Consider the following 15,477-nt stretch of genomic DNA (forward strand, 5'->3'; position numbering starts at 1 on the left):
TTTGCATTGCAGTTTGAGGAAGATGGGCTGACCCGCTGCCTGCTGGGGGGAGGGGGAGAATTGGCTGGGGGTGGTGAGCTGGAACCTGCTCGTCTGGCCGCGCAGTCTGTCTCTGCAGGTGTCATGTGATTCTCTGAGGGAGCTGCAGTGTGAGCGGAAATGCTCTCTGTGGTGGAGAATGGACTGGACCCCCGGGCTGCCATCCCGGTAGGCAGTCGGAGAGGCTCAAGGGTGGGGAAGGGGTCACGGGACAGCCATGTCATTGGTCTTCCTCACTTTGAAATGAATGAGTACTGTCTGGAAAGCGAGGCCTCGGGCTGAGAAAGAGTTATAGCAGAAGCAGGCTCTGAGGAGACCCTGCCCTTTCTAGAACATCTTATTGGTGATAGAATGGGAATTGATAAAAAACAACGGATTTTAATAGGGGCTGCCTGAAGACCAAGGATTTCTCAAAGGAAGTCATACATATGGGGCGCCTGGGTGGCTCACACGGTTAAGCGTCATGATCGTAAGCGGCTCATGGTCTTGCAATTTGTGAGGTCAAGCCCTGCATTGGGCTCTCTGCTGTCAGAGCAGAGCCTGCTTTGGATCCTCGGTCCGCTCTGTCTCTGCCCCCTCCCCCACAGGCACATACATGTATGCACATTCTCTCTCTCTCTCTCCCTCTCTCTCTCTCTCTCTCTCTCAAAAATAAGTAAACATTAAAAGAAGGGGCAGCTGGGTGGCTCAGTTGGTTGAGCATCCGACTTCGGCTCAGGTCATGATCTCACGGCTCATGGGCTGGAGGCCCGCATCGGGCTCTGTGCTGCCAGCTCAGTGCCTGGAGGCTGCTTCATATTCTGGGTCTCCCTCTCTCTCTCTGCCCTCTCCCTCCCATGCTGTCTCTCTCTGTCTCTCAAAAATAAATAAACATTAAAAAAAAGAAAAAAGAAAAGAGGGCATTAGGGTGGCCTGGGTGCTTCAGACGGTTGAGCGTCCATTTGGCTCAGGTCATGATCTCACGATTTGGGAGTTTGCTGCTGTCACTCCCTAGCCCACTTTGAATCCTCTGTCCTCCTCTCTCTTTGCCTCTCTCTCTCTCTCTCTCTCTCTCTCTCTCTCTCTCTCTCTCCAGTCAAATAAGCAAACAATAAAAGAAGTATATGACCCATAAGTCATATGAAAAGATGTCTAACATCAAAAGACTGCATACTGTATGACTTCATTTACACAAAATGTCCAGAATTGGCAAATCCATAAAGACAGAAAGTAGATTAGTAGTTGCTAGGGGTTGAGGGAGAGGGGACTAGAGAGGAGTGACTGCTCATGGGCACAGTGTTCCTTTTTGAGACAATGAAAATGTCCTAAAATTAGGTAGTGGCTGTAGTTTCACTATTCTGTGAACATACCAAAAATCACTGAACTGTATAGTTTAAATGAGTGAATTTTAGGCAATGTAAATTGTGTCTCATTAAAGCTGTTATAAAGAAAAAAAAAAAAAAACAGGGGCTCCTGGGTGGCTCAGTTGATGGAGCGTCCGACTTCGGCTCAGGTCATGATCTCACGGTCCGTGAGTTCGAGCCCCGCGTCGGGCCCTGTGCTGACCGCTCAGAGCCTGGAGCCTGTTTCAGATTCTGTGTCTCCCTCTCTCTCTGACCCTCCCCCGTTCATGCTCTGTCTCTCTCTGTCTCAAAAATACATAAACATTAAAAAAAAAAATTTTTTTTTTTAAAAAAAAAGAACATTCGACTTTTCAAAGAACATTAACATGAACTGTTTGGGCTAAGATAAAAATAAAACAGTAAAATATTTATCCATAATCCTATCAGCTAACAGTTCAAACCAGGTTTTCTGTATTCCCTCCCAATCCTTTTCCAAAACACATAGGTAATTTTGACATGCTTATACTATGACAGAACTGTCTTTATCTTTCCAAAGGATTTTACATATATGTATTTTATAATTGATTTATGTAACACACCTTAACGGAATACTTACATGTGTCAGGAACCAAGCCAAGTGTTGAGGATGCAAGAATGAAAAAAAAAAGCAAGTCCTGCCCTCAGAGTAATCCCCCCGCCCCCCAACTCCTGTGCTGTAGGTCAGGAAGTATTCGTTCCGTTTAACAGATGAGGAAATTAAGCTCAGTGAGGTTAAGTGAAATGTCTGTAGTGACCCAGCTGTTGACCAACAGAGCTGAGACTAACATCTGCCTCTGACTGCCAGGTCAAGGATCTTTCCTTTTTTCTTTCTTTCTTTTTAAAGTTTATTTCTTTATTTTAGGGGCGCCTGGGTGGCTCAGTCAGTTAAGCGTCCTATTTCAGCTCAGGTCATGATCTCACGGCTCGTGGGTTCGAGCCCTGCATCAGGCTCTGTGCTGACAGCTCAGAGCCTGGAGTCTGCTTCGGATTCTGTGTCTTCCTCTCTCTCTGCCCCTCCCCCCTCCTCATACTTTGTCTCTCTCTCTCTCTCTCTCTCTCAAAAATAAACATTAAAAAGATATTTTTAAATAAATAACGTTTATTTTATTTATTTTGAAAGGGAGAGTGAGCATGAGCAGAGGAGGGGCAGAGAGAGGGAGAGAGAGAGAGAGAGAGAGAGAGAGAGAGAGAGAATCTCAAGCAGGCTCCACACTGTCAGCACAGAGCCAGATACGGAGCTCAAACTCAAAAACCGTGAGATCATGACCTGAGCTGAAATCAAGAGTCAGATGCTTAACTGACTGAGCCGCCCAGGTGCCCCTAGGATCTTTTTTTTTTTTTGAATTTTTTTTTCAACGTTTTTTATTTATTTTTGGGACAGAGAGAGACAGAGCATGAATGGGGGAGGGGCAGAGAGAGAGGGAGACACAGAATCGGAAACAGGCTCCAGGCTCCGAGGCATCAGCCCAGAGCCCGACGCGGGGCTCGAACTCACAGACCGCGAGATCGTGACCTGGCTGAAGTCGGATGCTTAACCAACTGCGCCACCCAGGCGCCCCCCTACGATCTTTCTTAATGTGGACCATGCTCCTGTTTTCTTGGTGTTTTTATGGTTCTAAAGTGGCACTTGTTGCCTCTTCATGGAATCGTAGACCCCTAAACAAGGTGGAAAGCTTCACCCCTGCCCTAGATGGATCACCCAGGCTCCCACACCTGTAACTATGATGGAGCCGGTATTTAAACACAAGATTTCTATGGCTATCAAATCACTGAAGTTCGGTTTAAAAAGCAAAACAAAAGAAAAATATACAAATATCTTTGCAAAAAAATAACTATCTCTGGGTGGTATAAGTACGTAATTTTCCTTTTCTCCTCTATGCTTTGTCTCTGTTTTCTTTCTTTTTTTAAAATTTTTTCCAACGTTTATTTATTTTTGAGAGAAAGAGAGAGCGTGCGTGCGTGTGCAAGTGGGGGAGGGGCAGAGAGAGAGGGAGGCACAGAATCCAAAGCAGGCTCCAGGCTCTGAGCTGGCAGCACAGAGCCCGACGTGGGGCTCGAACCCATGAACCGTGAGATCACGACCTGAGCCGAAGTCGGACGCTCAACCGACTGAGCCACCCAGGCGCCCATCTTTGTTTTCTATGATTAGCTTGTGCTAGTTTTGCTGTATACACACCCACAGGTAGACGTGAGCACGTGTGTGGGTGTGCGTGTATTTGGTGATAAGCACTTACCTTCCAGGGGTCACCGCAGGATCTTCTAAAGGCCTGTGTTATGTCTGACACCGACTAGGTCATCAAGAAGAAGCTAGTGGGATCTGTGAAGGCGTTGCAGAAGCAGTACGTGTCCTCGGACACAGTGGTCACTAGCGAAGACGGAGATGCCAACACCATGTGCAGTGCCCTGGAGGCCGTATTTATCCACGGCCTGCATGCCAAGCACATCCGAGCCGAGGCCGGAGGGAAAAGGAAGAAGAGCGCCCACCAGAAGCCTCTGCCTCAGCCTGTCTTCTGGCCCCTCCTGAAAGCTGTCACCCACAAGTGAGATCAGCAGGGGAGGCTTTGCTTTGGGGAGGAGCTTCAGTGTGGGTGACCCTGGGCTCTCCCTCTACAGCTATATGGGAAAGCAGCAGAGATGCTCTGTGTTCTAGAATGGAGATGGGTGAGATAGGGGTTATTGTTAGACCAAGCCTCAAGAGCCCCTCAGCGCACAGGCAATGGCCTGGGGCTGCTCAGGCCCCTGGCTGGTCGCCTTTAGCAGGAGCCGCCTTTTTGCCACACCGTGGCAAAGTTGGGTAGTTGGAACAGAGAATGTGTGGCCTGCAAAGCCTAAAATCTTTACTAAGTGGCCCTTAACAGAAGAGGTTTGCTGACCCTGCCTTGGAATGTTTGAACATCTCTATGCTAAGTATTATATCCTAACAGGCTATGGCATTTTTTAAAGACGTGGAATCCAGATCATCTGAATATCCACCCTGGGACGTTTGCCTCTGCGGCCCTGGCCCTAACTGCCTGGGCTTTGGAGCAAGCAGCTGCTGGCACGTTGCCTCTAAGGGCTATTAAATGCCACCTTCAGCCTGAAGGTGCCTTGTCAGTCTGTATCTTCCTTTTCATGCTGACTGCCACCGCCCTATCTCAGGTTCTTACCTCACTCCTAGGTGGCAGTGGCTTTCTGATTGTCCCCCTTATCTCATTGTGTCTGTCCTTAGGTCAGGCAGCTGGTCAACATTTATTGAGCTTAAGCTAACCCGAGCTCATTCCCTGAGCCCTGTGGAGCACGCACTCCTATGGGCGAGACGTGCTCAGGGCACTGTGATGGTCAGAGGAAGGGCATTTACATCAGACCAAGGGTTCGGGAACTGAGTTGGGTACATGATCTTATCCCGAGCAGCCCACCCAGAAGTCTGCGCGACTGCGGTCAAGTCATTTCCCGGTGTAAAAACTCTCAGGCTCCCCAGTGCTAGCCTGGAGTTCCATTCACTTCGTTGGGGCCCCGGAATCTGTATCCTGACCAGGTTCCCAGGTGATTCTGACGCACAGCCAGGTGTGGGGACCCTTGCCCCACCTTGCCTCACTGGTTGGATGCTCAAGACCCTGCATCACCTGACTTTGCAACCCAATCAGCCACTCCTCCTCCTCCCCGTGCTGTAACGGGAGTGCTCACCACTCCTGTTACACAGCTGCTGCTTCCCTACCCTTGGTGCCTTTTCTCTGTCAGTCCTTGGTGCCTGAGGTTCCCCTTCCATCTTTGCGGCTTGAAATCCCTCAAGGCCCAGCTCAATGCCTTGCCTGTGCCTAATCCCTATGCCTAATCCCGCAATGCCTTGCCTAAGGCATTGTCCTTACTGCAACCTGGAAGTGATTGCCTTCCCCCCACCCCAGCTCTACTGACAACAGGGTTCACTTCCGTGTGCCCTTGAAAGGTAGTAACCTGGACTGAGGGCAGGACCATGTCTGTATCCTGTATCTTCACAGCTCCAAAGACCTGGCACTTAGGGGCTCATCACATGTATGCCGGATGAGCAGGTGATGTCAAGGGCGCCTGGGGAGTTGAAACTAAAATGGCAATTATCCTGCATGACAGTAACCTTGAAAAAGTGGGGAGTTGTAGCTAAATATTTCTCAATTCCCTGTAGAACACTGCTATCTGAGATATTTTCCCAAGCCTGTATATACTTGCAGTCGTTATTACTGGCTCCTGCTCACCAGTGGATAAAATGATCCTCTGTGATCTGAACTCACTTCTTGAAACAAGCCTGTCCTCTCCACCCCCAGGCACATCGTCTCGGAATTGGAGCACCTGATCTTTGTCAGCACGGACGTGGGCCGCTGCCGGGCCTGGCTGAGGCTGGCCCTCAATGACGGCCTGATGGAGTGCTACCTGAAGCTGCTCCTCCAGGAGCCCGCCCGCCTGTGCGAGTACTATCAGCCCACAGCCCTGCTTCGAGACGCCGAGGAGGGCGAGTTCCTCCTCAGCTTCCTGCAGGGACTGACGTCCTTATCCTTCGAGCTCTCCTACAAGTCCGCCATCTTAAACGAGTGGACGCTCACCCCGCTGGCTCTCTCTGGGCTTTGCCCGCTCTCTGAGCTCGACCCCCTCACCACCTCTGGGACAGAACTACAGCGGAAAGAGTCTCTGGATTCAATTTCCCATTCCTCAGGCTCGGAGGACATCGAAGTCCAGCACTCAGGCCATAAGATCCGACGGAACCGGAAGCTCACGGCCTCCTCCCTCAGCCTGGACACCGCCGGTTCATCCCAGCTGTCTTGCAGCCTAAACTCTGATAGCTGCCTACTCCAAGAGAATGGCTCCAAGAGTCCAGACCATTCCGAGGAGCCCATGTCCTACGACTCCGACCTGGGGACAGCAAATGCCGATGATTCAGACCCGTCTCTGCAAGAGTGAGTGTCCTTCCCCCACTCCTCTCCTCCCCCTGCCTTCCTTCCTTCTCCTCTTCCTCTTTCTCTCCCTCCCTATAGCATGTGATTGCCTGTCACTGAGCATTGACCTCTCTAAGGGCATAAAGGAAAAGGGGATCGTGGCTCTTCCTCAGGGACTGGAGTTGCCGGGACTTGTAACTGGAGGCAACATGGGGCAGCGAGGAGAATGGATTCAGGGAGGGCTCAGAGCTGAATCAGGCTCCAGCTCTGCCCCTGGCTGATCTTCGACCAGTTACCTAATTTCTCTGAGGCTTCGTGTAAAATATTATTGCCTCTAGGGCGGAAACCAACGGTTCGGAGTTAGATATACAACTTCCAAAAGACGCAGTGAAGCCCAGCGCGTCTGGGTGCTCCGCTGCGACCTCCCAGAAGGCCTCTGAAGGACACAGACCCTGAATGAGGCCTGGAGGAGGTGGTGCACAAAAGGGGCCAAGCGAGTGAGTGGAGGAAGAGCACAGGGAGCAATGAACTTGACTAGAGAAGGGACGCTGGGCAGAGCTGTCTCTTTAAAAGAACTTTTTTCTATTTGAGTATTGTTGACACACGGTGTTATATTAGTCTCAGGTGTACAAGGTAGTGAGTCACCATCTCTCTATGTTGTACCATGCTCACCCCAGCAGAGCCTTCTTCGTTCAGGCCCTTTTTAAACACTCATTTTTTAATAGATTTATTTTTATGGTAAGAAAAAAAAGTCTACCTACAGTGAAACGTCTTCTCCACCTTTGTAACCATAATTATTAATTCCTTACATCTTTCTTTTTCTTTTCTTTAAAGTTTATTTATTTATTTTTGAGAGAGAGAATGAGCAGGGGAGGGGCAGTGAGAAAGGGGGACAGAGGATCTGAAGCAGATTCTGTGCTGACAGCAGAGAGCCCAACGTGGGGCTCGAACTCACGAACCGTGAGATCATGAGCTAGGCTGAAGTCAGACATTTAACTGACCGAGCCACCCAGGCACCCCCTTTACATGTCTTTTTCTGATGTTTCTAAATGCATCTAACAGATAGGAATAGATCTGTTAATAACTGTTAATATCTGTTAATAGATCTGTAATAGACTTTTAAATGTCTTTTATATTTCTTATCTCTGCCCCATCCCCACAAAGCTATTATAAATATACTGTTTGATACCTTGTCTTAGAAGAGATCAGGATTTTTGTTTTGGAGCTTCATATCAGTTTCTTAATTTTTTCCCCCCTATGGCATGTGTTTCCATTGTATGAATGTACCTTAGTTTATTTGACCAGCCCTGTATTTACTGGACACTGGAGTTCACTCTTTCTATAAATAACCGTGTGTATGTGATCTTTGAATTCTATGCAACTATCTCTGTTCAGTAAAGTCCCAGAAACAGAATTGCTGAGGCAAAGGATAAATGAATCTACAATTTTCATAGATAATCGCCTGTTTACACTCTGTCAGGAATGTACCTGTGCCCCCTCGGCCTTGTAGGCAGAAGGTATTATCAAACTTTTGGATATTTGCTCATCTAATAGGTAGAACATGATAAACATTTTTTTCAAGTTTATTTACTTGTTTTGAGAGAGAGAGAGAGAGAGACAGCAAGCGAGCATGAGTGGGGGAAGGGCAGAGAGAGAGGCGGGGGGAGAGAGAGAGAATCCCAAGCAGGCCCCTCGCTGTCAGTGCAGAGCGTGATACAGAGCTTGATCCCAGGAACTGTGAGATCATGACCCAAGCCAAAATCAAGAGTCGGGCTGGTACGGAGTGAGCTTAGAAGACATCTGTGAGGAAACAAGGCCATTAGGGCAGCCATCTTGCCCAAGCAGCAGCCTGTGGGTGGAGGAACCTAGGCCTTTGCTCTCAGGAACATACACCTGCTTTCAGGGGAAAGATACGCATGCACACACCCACCACACACACACACATGCACACGGTGACAGAAATAGCCCCATTCTGTGTTTTCATGGCATTGATAGTTTTTTTTTTCCAATGTTTATTTATTTTTGAGAGAGAGAGAGAGAGACAGAGTGTGAGCGGCAGAGGGGGAGAGAGAGAGGGAGACACAGAACCCAAAGCAGGCTCCAGGCTCCAAGCTGTCAGCACAGAGCCCGATGCTGGGCCTGAACCCATGAACCACGAGATCATGACCTGAGCGGAAGTTGGATGCTTAACCGACTGAGCCAGCCCAGGTGCCCCATCCAGTTCTTCACCAGGCTTCCCACCACCTTAGATTTAATATCCATTGATGATTCTTGCCCAAACTAATCTATGATGGCTGCAGAGTGATGATTTTCCAACCTCATGACCACCTCCACGTTTATCACTCACCATCTTATTGTCAGGAAGAGCTCCAACCCCATCCCCGTTATGTATCTGTTTGTCTATTTATTACTATTAAGGACTCAGGGATTCCTATCTCTTTCACTAGATTATAATCTGTCCCTATCCTTATTTTTTTCAAAGACGCTCTAGGCCCAAGGTGGGGTGCTAACTCATGACCCTGAAACCAAGAGTCGCTCGCTCCACCAACTGAGCCGGCCAAGCTCCCCTGTCACTATCTTTATTTGTGTTGATGGCCAAACTGTCCCAGACTACCTTAGAAACCATTCTGTATTAATTCTGTAGCTACGATACCAAAAGCGTAAGCAACAAAAGAAAAGATAGAGAAAACAGTCTTCATCATCATTGAATTCTTTTGTTTCTAAGAATACCATCAAGAAAGTGAAAGGCAACCCACAGAATGCGAGAAAATATTTGCAAGCCATGTATCTCATAAAGAATTTTTTATTTTTTATTTTTTTTAATTTATTGTTTTTAATTTTATTTTTTATTTGTTAAGAGTTACATCCAAATTAGTTAGCATCTAGTGCAACAATGATTTCAGGAGTAGATTCCTTAGTGCCCCTTACCCATTTAGCCCATCCCCCCTCCCACACCCCCTCCAGTAACCCTCTGTTTGCTCTCTATATTTATGAGTCTCTTCTGTTTTGTCCCCCTCCCTGTTTTTATATTATTTTTGTTTCCCTTCCCTTATGTTCATCTGTTTTGTCTCTTAAAGTCCTCATATGAGTGAAGTCATATGATGTTTGTCTTTCTCTGACTAATTTCACTTAGCTTAATACCCTCCAGTTCCATCCACATAGTTGCAAATGGCAAGATTTCATTCTTTTTGCTTGCCGAGTAATACTTCATTGTATATATATATACAGTCATCCATCATCCATCGATGGGCATTTGGGCTCTTTTCATACTTCAGCTATTGTTGATAGTGCTGCTATAAACATGGGGGTGCATGTGTCCCTTCAAAACAGCACACCTGTATCCCGTGGATAAATGCCTAGTAGTGCAATTGCTGGGTTGTAGGGTAGTTCTATTTTTAGTTTTTTGAGGAACCCCCATCCTGTTTTCCAGAGTGGCTGCACCAGCTTGCATTCCCATCTGATAAAGAATTTTTACAACTCAATAAAGAAGGACAAATAACCCAACTAGAAAATGGGCAAAAGATCTGAATACTGAATTTCCCCAAAGATATGCAAATGGCCAAAGAGCACATAGAAAGATGCTCAGCGTCATTAGCCACCAGGAAAATGCAGATCCAAACCATCATGTGTACGACTTGGCACCCATTAGGAGAGCTTTGATCAGAAAGACAGTTAATAGCAAGTGTTAGTGGGGGGGGGGGTGCTGGTGGGCTCAGTTGGTATAGAGCATGGTGACTCTCAACATCAGGGTCATGGGCAGAACCTACTTAAAAAAAAAGAGTAAATTGAATTAAAAAAACAAACAAGCGTTGGGGCACCTGGGTGACTCAGTCAGTTGAGCCTCTTGATATCAGCTCGGGTCATGATCTCACAGTCTGTGGGCTCAAGCCCCGCATTGGGCTCTGCGTTGACAGTGAGGAGCCTGCTTGGGATTCTCCCTCTCTCCCTCTCTCTCTGCCCCTCCCTAGCTTTTGTGCACCCTCTCTCTCTCTCTCTCTCTCTCTCTCAAAATAACTAAATAAACTTTATAATTTTTTTTTTTTTAAAGTAACCAGTGTTGGTAAGGATGTGGAAAAGCCGATGGCAATGTAAAATGGTACAGCCACTTTGAAGTCAGGCAGTTGCTCCAAAGTTGAAACTTGAAGTTACTCTATGGCTCAGCAGTTCCATTCCTTGGCGTATATGCCCGAAGGAATGAAAACATTTGTCCACACAAACACTTGTGCGTGAATGTTCACAGCACCGTCATTCATAATAGCCCCAAAGTAGCCCAAAAGTCTATAAAACGATCAATAGAGAGACAAAAGAAGGATTCATCACAAGGAATGAGATCCCAGTGGCTGCCACAACATGAATAAATCTTGAAAACATTGTTAAGCGAAAGAAGCCGGGCTCAAAGGCCACCTATGGTGTGACTATTTGTGTGCAGTGTCCAGGTTAGGTAAATCTAGAGAAATGGAAAGTAGGCTTGTGGTGGGCAGGGGTTGGAGGAGGGGTGGATTAGTGACAGCTAATGGGTATGGGGTTTCCTGTTGGGTTGATGAAAATGTTTTAAAATTGACCGCGATCATAGTCGCACGGCTCTGCAAACACACTATTGAGCTGCACGCTTTAAATTAAGTGATTGTGTGGTATGTGAATTATGTACTGTGAATTTTATCTCAATAAAGCTGTTACCAAGAAAGTGTTCCAGATTTGGCCAGTGGGTGCCCCTCTGAGCTGGCTCTCATGTCCATTTGACGTGCCCCAATCCATATTTTGAGCACTTTCTTACTTTCTAGCACAAGATAATTCAGACTTATTTTATACTCTTTCCTAACTCCAGCCTAGGAATCAACCTTTGTCCCAGAAGTCTTGCTTCCTATTTGGGGGGGAATGCAAAACCAAGATTTAGGCATTTATCATTTCGTTTAATCATCATGACAACCCTAGTAAGTGGGTACTGGCATACCTTCCTTTTACAAATGAGGCCCGGAGAGGTAAAGTATATTGCCCAAGGTCACACTGCAGCCCAACCTTTGAAAGCAGGCGATGTGAATCCAGAGTCCCCGCCCCTTGCACCTCCCCCTACACACACACACACACACACACACACACACACACACAGAGTGTGAAAGTGAAGTTTATTTCTTCAACAAGGTCACTTTTACTTGAGTGACCCCAGTTTTGAGTGGAAACAAAGGTGTAGAGCTTATAAGACAGCCTCTCAGGAATTGCACATGGCAGGGTATACCCTTGGGAAAAGTCACATATCATGCGTCTGGGAGCGTGGGGTTGAGGGCAGACCAACACCCAGTGGCCTGGCCCTTCCTACGAGAGCACATGTTCAAACCCACACACGCAAGTACCAGTAAAGTCCAGTGCTCATCAGTCTCCTTTGCCAGCCTCACTCCCCACCCCTGTACCCAAATGCTGCCCATAGCCAGGTGTCCTTTACAAGAGTGAGAATGGCTAAAACAGGAGAAAACCTATAGATGAAAGGAGATCAGCCTCGGTTTTTCACTGTTGACGCTGGGCAGTGGCTACATGGAGATTCATGATATTATTCTCTCTTATTTTGTAAATGTTTGAAAGTTTCTGTAGTAAAAGAAAGTATAAAATGGTGAGAGGAAAGAGAAATAGCCAGGCGGGGAGCCGTGAGTGAGCCGGGACATTTGGCTGCTGTCTCCAGATTCCTCAGGTGCTCAGAGGAGACCAGCAGCACGTCTGGGAGATCCTCGGGACCACAGGCCCTCAGCTGCACCTTCTCCCCTCCGAAGATGATGAGGATGCTACTCATGTCCTTGGTCAGCTGCCTCGTTGCCATAAATGAGGCCAAGCTCATCAGTCGCTGTGACTTGGCCAGAGTGCTGCACACGGAGGATCTGGATAGGTTTGAGGGCTACTCCCTGAGTGACTGTGAGTGCTGCTTTCTCACACTCCCGCCCCCCCATTCCTCTTCTGCTCCTGGTCACCTCCTATGTGGCCATCTTTCCATCATTCATCTTTCGAAGCCAAGTTCAAAAAGCAGCCTCCCCGAGAAGCCCCTCCCAACATTCTATATTCCTTCCACTGAATATTATTAACTGAGCACTTACTATGTACCGGGAACTATTTTAGGGGCTGGGGACAGAGACATCAACAAAGCCCCTTCCTTCACAGTGTTCGCATTCTAGGGGGAGAGGCGAGTCCCAAACAAACACACAAACATATGAAGCACTTCCTGGTGGTGATAAATGTTATGCAGCAGAATAAAGCCAGGGGAGTGAGAGGTAACCTTGTCCTTGAAGGGGAAGTCAAGGAATACCTCTCTGAGGAGGTGACATTGAGCAGCACTGAATGAGGCAAAGGACCGGGTCACCCAAATGTCTGGGGAAGAGCATTCCAGGCAGAGGGAGCAGGCAGTGCAAAGGCTTCGTCCTCCTCCCTGGTGGGGCTAGCTTCCTTTTGCCCAGATTTTGCACACACCTGTCTTGTGCCGTCCTTCTCGTTTTATCTTGTCTTGTGGTCCTTTAAGGGGTGCGTCTTCGTTCTTGCTGAAGGCACCAGCTGCCTTTGCCCCAGCTGAATGTCCCTCACTGGGCTTTGCACGGGTCATGGCACACAGTAGGCGATCATCAAGTGCAGGAGATGCGGATGGACAGCGGGATGATGAGCGGTTGTACTGAGGGGCAGGTGGATGGACCGAAGGGCGAGGAGAGAAGCTAATGGGTGTTTCCGGCCAGCTCGCCCCGTCTAGCCTCTTAGGCCTTGTTCCTTTCTTCTGCTTCCCCGTCTCCCTTTCTCCTCCGTGTCCTTTGTCCCTCAGTTCAGAGCCCTCTAAAAACCTTCTTCTCCCTGTTCTAAGGGCTGTGCCTGGCTTTTGTGGAGAGCAACTTCAACCTATCAAAGGTAAATGAAAATGCAGACGGCAGCTTCGACTATGGCGTCTTCCAGATCAACAGCCACTATTGGTGCAATGATCACAAGAGTCACTCGGAAAACATTTGCCACGAGGACTGCAAAGGTCTGGCCGGGGTCTCAGGGTGGGAGAGGGGAGAGGATGAGTGGGGTCTACTCACAGGACTTCTCGTCCCACTCCAAGCCTGGGAATGCACCCAGGAATGCCTTTGCTGAGCAGAGGATTTCACTAGTGGCTACGATGCCCCTCCGGTTAGGAGATTCTCCGGGGTGCAGGCTCCAGAAAGGCTCTGCACACCCAGTAACAGAGGACAGCAGCGGCCAACATTTAGCGAGAGTGTGTTGTATGCTGAGCACTTCACATGCCAGCTTCTCATGCGGCGGAAACTATTATGATCCCCGCTTTACAGACGAGCAAACTGAGGCTCATAGAACCAGTGCTGAATGCCAGACTGGTGGCCCTGAAGGCTCAGCTCTAACCATCAAGTCCTGACTTTGGTCAATGGCCTGATTGATTCGAGGCCAAGGGCAAACTCCCCACCTCAGAGCCACTCGTGGAGGCTCCACAGGTCCATGACTTTGCCCCTTACTCCCTCTTTCGTACTCTGATCAACATCCCTGCACTCTTCACCTGAAGAGCCTCTCTCATTAGGCAAGGTTTACCTCGGCCTCTGTGCTGCCTGTTTTGACATTTCCTTTCCCTAGAAACCCTCAAACGTGGCGCGAACCAGCATGTACCCTAGCTAGGATGTGTGGTAGTAAACATACATTTACTCCTGCCCCTCCTGCCCCCACCCCTAGCCACCCTTGACCTCTAGCAGCCATTGTAGGGATATCTCCATGGGCCTCTGGGAGGGAGCCCTTGCCTAATCTGGAAGGACTCAGCCCCCGGGGGGCGGGGAGAGCCGGTGTCTGCCTCAGTCTCTGGGACTGTCCTCTGTGTTCCCACAGGTATTCTCTGTCTCCCCTTCAGAACTGCTGAGCCCCGATCTTCTCTCAACCATCAACTGTGTGAAAAAGATTGTGTCTGGAGCAGGGGGAATGAAGAACTGGTGAGGAGGTCACTGTGGGACTAAGTCAGCAGGCAGAGCCCCAAGAAGGATGTAGTGACAGGAGGGGACAGGAGGCAAGGACTCCACCCCTTCTAACCATCTAGAAAAATGTGGGAGAGCGGCGGGCTTGGAACTGGGACTTACAAGACTTGGGATCTGGGTCTTTCTCTGATGTTGTATTAAAACTGTTTTGGACACAGTAGCAAAGGAACTTGAGTTAGCTGAGGGAGATGGCTTCGGAGGGGACAAGGTGTCTCACCGAGCTTACCCAAGGGGTCTCTTCTCTGGAAGAGAACGGAGGCGGAGCTGGGAACTGTCAGTGTGGCTTTCCTGACAAGTTTCTGCCTCCTCGTGCATTTCCTTCACTACTTTCTTTGTAGAGCAGTATATTCTGCTCCCCATTCCAGAGGACAGACTGTGGCTGCCCCCAAGTTAACGGGCTAATGTTCTGAGCAGTCACGGAGACTGGCTAGTCTCAGCCCCAGAGTCCAAGGGGCTGGGATAGAGAATCTGATTGGCTCAGCTTGGACCCATCATCTGACTCTTGATTTTGGCTCAGGTCACGATCCCAGAGTTTGTGGGGTCAGCCCCACGTCGGGCTCTGTGCTGAGCGTGGAGCCTACTTGGGATTCTCTCTGTCTCTCCCTCTGTCCCTCTCCTCCGCTCACGCTTTCTCTCTCTCAGGAAAAAAAAAATTAAAAAAAGTCTAGCTTCCTGAAAAAGGTGAAAAGATGAGAAAAAGATTCAGCATTGATGCTAAAGATTTCAGAAACCTGATTATAACAACAGATCAATTCCTGCATGAGGCCAGTCTTGGAATCAGTTCCATATAAAAACTATTCCTGTGTGCTAGACATTGGGATTAAGATAAAAACCCCCTCTCTCTTGCATTTTACATGCTAGAGGTTGTGCCAGACCATAAGCGAGGACTAAAAATACATTAGAAAAGGGGCTGTGAAGGAAGTAAACTGAGTGCTAGTTGCAGTATTTCAAGAAAATTGTTTAACACGCTGACTATAACATCCTAAGTGCCTTCTCCATGTGGGCGCACAGAGTGGACCTCTGAAAAGTGGCCTTGTTACTTTTTCTAGATCAATGGCTATGTCCAGTCAAGATGAGATGGGGGAAGTTTTCCCACCCAGTGTAAATAAAGGGCTAGAATTGGTTTCCGGCCCTCTTTCCCAGAATGAATTGCTTAGCACTCCCCCCAAACTCCTCCTACAGACATTTAGGGGCCATCGCAGATTCAGTGGTAGGCCCCCATCT

The 15,477-nt window shown here is 48.3% G+C and overlaps 1 protein-coding gene across 1 annotated transcript; it reads left to right on the plus strand.

Annotated features, from left to right (window-relative positions):
* The first annotated feature begins 117 nt into the window (after positions 1-117).
* LOC128774217 (pleckstrin homology domain-containing family M member 1-like) lies at positions 118-14,740 on the plus strand. The gene is made up of 6 exons (XM_053892741.1): positions 118-207; positions 3,693-3,940; positions 5,675-6,301; positions 11,952-12,178; positions 13,107-13,265; positions 14,133-14,740. Exons 1-6 carry the CDS (start codon positions 160-162, stop codon positions 14,213-14,215), a joined length of 1,392 nt encoding a protein of 463 aa, XP_053748716.1. The 5' UTR covers positions 118-159; the 3' UTR covers positions 14,216-14,740.
* Positions 14,741-15,477: the final 737 nt, after the last annotated feature.

The sequence above is a fragment of the Panthera pardus genome, unplaced genomic scaffold, assembly GCF_024362965.1.
Source record: "Panthera pardus isolate Hobbes unplaced genomic scaffold, ASM2436296v1 HiC_scaffold_3, whole genome shotgun sequence".
NCBI lineage: Eukaryota > Metazoa > Chordata > Mammalia > Carnivora > Felidae > Panthera > Panthera pardus.

Coding starts and splice junctions, on each gene's coding strand:
- LOC128774217 (XM_053892741.1), top strand. CDS start 160: ATGCTCTCTGTGGTGGAGAATGGACTGGACCCCCGGGCTGCCATCCCG. Junction 3,941..5,674: donor CTGAAAGCTGTCACCCACAA/GTGAGATCAGCA, acceptor CTCCACCCCCAG/GCACATCGTCTCGGAATTGG. Junction 6,302..11,951: donor TCAGACCCGTCTCTGCAAGA/GTGAGTGTCCTT, acceptor TGCTGTCTCCAG/ATTCCTCAGGTGCTCAGAGG.